The following is a 5,000-nucleotide window of genomic DNA, read 5'->3' on the forward strand; positions in this document are numbered from 1 at the left end:
TTCTGAGTCTTCGGATGAAGAACGTTTCTGCCGCCGCCACTTAGCGCGACGGTTCTTGAACCACACCTGAAGGCAGGAAGACAACAAGAAGAAGAAGTTTAACATCAACAACAACAACAACAACAACAACAACAACAACAACAACAACATTTTAAAACAACAACAACAACAACAACAACAACAACAACAACAACATTTTAAAACAACAACAACAACAACAACAACAACAACAACAACAACATTTTAAAACAACAACAACAACAACAACAACAACAACAACAACAACATTTTAAAACAACAACAACAACAACAACAACAACAACAACAACATTTTAAAACAACAACAACAACAGGTTCAATGTGAACAGAGGAAACTTTCGTTTTGTCGCTTTGACGCGTAAACTCTGTTTTGGATGTAAAACTGTTTGATGTCATTTCCGTTATTTGTTGACTTTATTTGTTTTCACAGCAACAGGAAGCAGCTGAGAGTCACGAGACCAGGAGAGAAACAAACAAACAAACAAACAAACAAACAACACACGAAACAAAGAGTCCAGAGAAAAACCTGCTCCTGCTGCCACAACTAAATATCCTGATTAACTGATGCAAAACCAGCACAAAAAGATGCAAAACCAGCACAAAAAGATGCAAAACCAGCACAAAAAGATGCAAAACCAGCACAAAAAGATGCAAAACCAGCACAAAAAGATGCAAAACCAGCACAAAAAGATGCAAAACCACCACAAAAAGATGCAAAACCAGCACAAAAAGATGCAAAACCAGCACAAAAAGATGCAAAACCAGCACAAAAGATGCAAACCAGCACAAAAAGATGCAAAACCAGCACAAAAAGATGCAAAACCACCACAAAAAGATGCAAAACCAGCACAAAAAGATGCAAAACAGCACAAAAAGATGCAAAACCACCACAAAAAGATGCAAAACCACCACAAAAAGATGCAAAACCAGCACAAAAAGATGCAAAATGACTGAAAATAGATGCAAAAGCTGAAGCTGGAGGAGTCTCCGTGTGTTTCCATGGTTACGGCTCCATAAATCTTATTTATCATCATCATATTTAAATCACGGCACTTTACGGTTTATTTGTGTTAAACATTAAAAACATGAATCTATTTACAGGTTAGCTCCGTTACCACGGCAACGCTCTTCTTCATCTTTAGCAGTTAATGATTTAACAATAATACATTTCAAAATAAAAGTCTTAAAGTCGCTGTTTTTATTAATAAATCATCATTTTACGGCTCAGGTAATGAACTTTATTCATCATTTACTGATTTATTTAATAAATATGAATTTCCCTTTTTTTAAAAAGCTGCAGAAAAATATATTTATGAAAGTTTATTTTTCCTTTTTTATTTAAATCTTTTCTGTTTGGATCCAAAAAGATGAAAAATGTGGAAAATGATTGAGGATTTTTTAAATATTCTTCATGTTTTTTTAAGAGTTTTGTTTCTGCAGCTGCTTTAATTTAAATTAAACTTTATTTACATTTATTTACAGTGTTGAATCCTAACAGCAGTGATCTCAGGACACTTTACGGAGCAGGTAAAGATTTAAACTCTGTGACTGATTCATGATTTACAGAGAAACAACAGAGTCACCGTGGCAACGCACACCTTCACTATAACAGACGGGAGAGAGAGAGAGAGACCCAGCTCTGTGGAGGACGGACATCTGTCTGCACCGGAGAGAGGAAGAGAGAGAGAGAGAGAGAGAGGAAAGGAGAGAGAGAGAGAGAGAGAGAGAGAGAGAGAGAGAGAGAGAGAGAGAGAGAGAGAGAGAGAGAGAGAGAGAGAGAGAGAGAGAGAGAGAGAGAGAGAGAGAGAGAGAGGGAGAGAGAGAGGGAGAGAAGGAGAGAGAGAGAGAGAGAGAGAGAGAGAGAGAGAGAGAGAGGGGAGAGAGAGAGAGAGAGAGAGGAAGAGAGAGAGTGAGAGAGAGAGAGAGACAAAGACAGACCCAGCTCTGTGGAGGACGGACATCTGTCTGCACCGGTAGAGAGAGAGAGAAGGAGAGAGAGAGAGAGAAGGAGAGAGAGAGAAGAGAGGAGAGAGAGAGAGAGAGAGAAGAGAGAGAGAGAGAGAGAGAGGAAGAGAAGGAGAGAGAGAGAAGAGAAGGAGAGAGAGAGAGAGAGAGAGAGAGAGAGAGAGAGAGAGAGAGAGAGAGAGAGAGAGAGAGGAAGAGAGAAGGAGAGACGAGAGAAGACGGACAGATGGACAGAGGACACAGAGACAGACCCCAGCTCTGTGTTTATTGTCTTTATTGTGTTTATCGTGTTATTGTTTTTATCGTCTTTGGGCTTTTTTTTTTTTGCAACACACCATGAAAACCTGTGTGACGGGTGTCGATAAATGCCATTTAAGAGTCTCTTTGAATCATTTTAATGTGGTTTATTTGTGAGTTCTGATGCATTTGAGTCGTTCTCTTGTGTCACATTGAAACCCAGCTGTGATCTGCAGTCGTGCACTTGAGCGCGTGCACGCTTCATAAAGAGCTGAGAGCAGAAGGAGGACGAGGAGCGAGGAGCGACCACTGACTCGTCCGTGTCATTTTGCACGTGACGCCTTATTCTATTGTTGTATCCTGAGTGGGTCTGGTGCCCCCCCCCCTCCTGAGTGGGTCTGGTGCCCCCCCCCCTCCTGAGTGTGTGTCATGTGCTGTACTTTTATTTTATTGTTGTTTTATTTTTTACATTTCTGTTTTGTACCGTTGCTACGACGACCTCATGTCCCCTCAGTTTAAATAAAGTTATCTGTCTCATGTCGTGTCTCATGTCGTGTCTCATGTCGTGTCTTGTGAGGTGTGTCGTGTGTCGTGTCTCATGTCGTTCTCATGTCGTGTCTCATGTCGTGTCTCATGTCGTGTGTCGTGTCTCTTCTGTTTGTATTTGATTTATTTATTTAGTCGTGTTTGTATTTTTTTAGCAGCGACGCTCAGGAAACAAACTCTCACTACTCAAAGTGACCTTTCACTGAAATGCACCTTTGTCTCTCCTGCACCTTCAAATCCATTAAAATAGCACATTTTAATAAAGTGTTTATCTGAAATACTGTACTTTGATTTTATTGTTGTTCATATTTTATATTTCTGATTGTTCTGTCCCGTTGCTACGACGACCTCATGTCCCCTCAGTTTAAATAAAGTTATTTATCTCATGTGTTGTGTTTTTTCTCTTTTCTGTTTGTATTTGATTGATTTATTTTGTAGTATTTGTGTTTTTTTACAGATGTAAATCAGCATCTTTGCTTCACACTGTTCATTATTGTTCCAACAAATAAAAGACTGAGTAAGTGTAAGAAAGTGAAGAACACTGTTTCCCCGTGTTTCCATGGTTACACCCGTCCCTGCGTTATTACTTTATTTTATTTTGAAATTATTGAGAATATTTTTAAATATTTTTAAATATTCTTCATTTTTCTTTCATGAGAAATTTTTTTAAGCTCGTTCTTTGTTTCTGTGTTTATTGTTTATTTTGTTTTTTTTCTGTGTTTATTATATTTATATTTCTGTATCTATATCTGCCTCATGTGTCGCGTCTCTTCTGTTTCTACTTTATTGATTTATTTTGTAATATTTGTATTAATTTATTTATTTTGTAATATTTGTATTTATTGATTTATTTTGTAATATTTGTATTTTTTTATTTATTTTGTAATATTTGTATTTTTTTATTTATTTTGTAATATTTGTGTTTTATTGATTTATTTTGTAATATTTGTGTTTTATAGCATCTTTGTTTTAATGCGTCACTTTCACACTGATGTGTTTTTATCTTTGTTCATTAATCTGAAAACTGTTCCTGACAAACAAAGGGTTTGTTTATCATGAAACACCGTGAAGATCACTGTGTTTCCATGGTTACGCCCGTCTCTGCGTTATTACTTTATTTTGAAATCATTGAAAATACTTTTAAATATTTTTAAATATTCTTAATTTTTCTTTCATAACAAATGTTTTTTAAAAGCTCATTCTTTGTTTCTGCGTTTATTGTTTATATTGTGAAACACCGTAAAGAAAACTGTTTATCTGTGTTTCCATGGTTACGTCCGTCTCTGCGTTATTACTTTAATTTGTCAATTCAGTTTTATTTAAAGTGTTGAATCCTAACAGCAGTGATCTCAGGACTCTTCACAGAGCAGGTAAAGATTTAAACTCTGTGATAAACACGGACACAACACTTCCCCCGTGTTTGATTTTATTTTGAAATTATTGAGAATATTTTTAAATAATCTTCATTTTTCTTTCTTGAAAAATGTTTTTTAAGCTCGTTCTTTGTTTCTGCAGCTGTTTTTTATTGTTTTGCATTATTTTGTGTTTATTGTGAAACACCGTGAAGAACACTGTGTTTCTCTGCTTTATGTTTAAATTTGGTTTTATTTTGAAAAACTTGTTTTGGTTTAAAAGAATAAAACTCTTTTTTTCATTCTGACGCTTTAAAAACGTTAAAAACTTCCTGTGGAGTTTGGTTCCGTAAGCATCAATATAATAAACTATAATAACTATAATAACAACTATATTATTAATAATAATAACAAGAACTATAATATTAAGAACACTTATTATAACAACTATAAGAACTATTATAACTATATTAATAATAAAAATAATGATATAAAGGTGATTGTTGTTGTTGCAGCTGTTTTTTTATTGTTCAAACCTTTTTCTCTCCTTTGTTTTAAAGATATTATTATTGTTTTAGTTTATTTGCATATGTTGCTTTATTGTATTTATTATTATTATTGTTTATAGTTTATAGCAGACTGTGTTTATATGTTTATAAATATAAAAACATAGTGTGTATGTAAATATATAATATAATGTTTATATAATTTTAATGTTTTGTACAAAGTTTATTTGCTGAAACTAAAGAATTTCCGAGTCTGATCATTAAAGTTCTATTCTAATAAAACGAGTTTAATATTAATAACTATTCTAATAATAACTATAATAATAATAATATGAGTTTAATAATAATAATATTA

General features: G+C 34.2%; 1 protein-coding gene across 1 annotated transcript in view; it reads right to left on the reverse strand.

Moving 5' to 3' along the window:
• Positions 1-5,000, reverse strand: part of gsc (goosecoid) — an 8,122-nt gene that overhangs the window by 229 nt on the left and 2,893 nt on the right. Inside the window, exon 3 of the mRNA XM_083924981.1 lies at positions 1-66. This exon is cut by the window's left edge and continues 229 nt beyond it. Within this exon, the coding sequence (XP_083781107.1) occupies positions 1-66 (66 nt within the window). The remainder of the gene's footprint in view (positions 67-5,000) is intronic.

The sequence above is a fragment of the Echiichthys vipera genome (genome assembly GCF_963691815.1).
Source record: "Echiichthys vipera genome assembly, chromosome: 12".
Classification (NCBI taxonomy): domain Eukaryota; kingdom Metazoa; phylum Chordata; class Actinopteri; order Perciformes; family Trachinidae; genus Echiichthys; species Echiichthys vipera.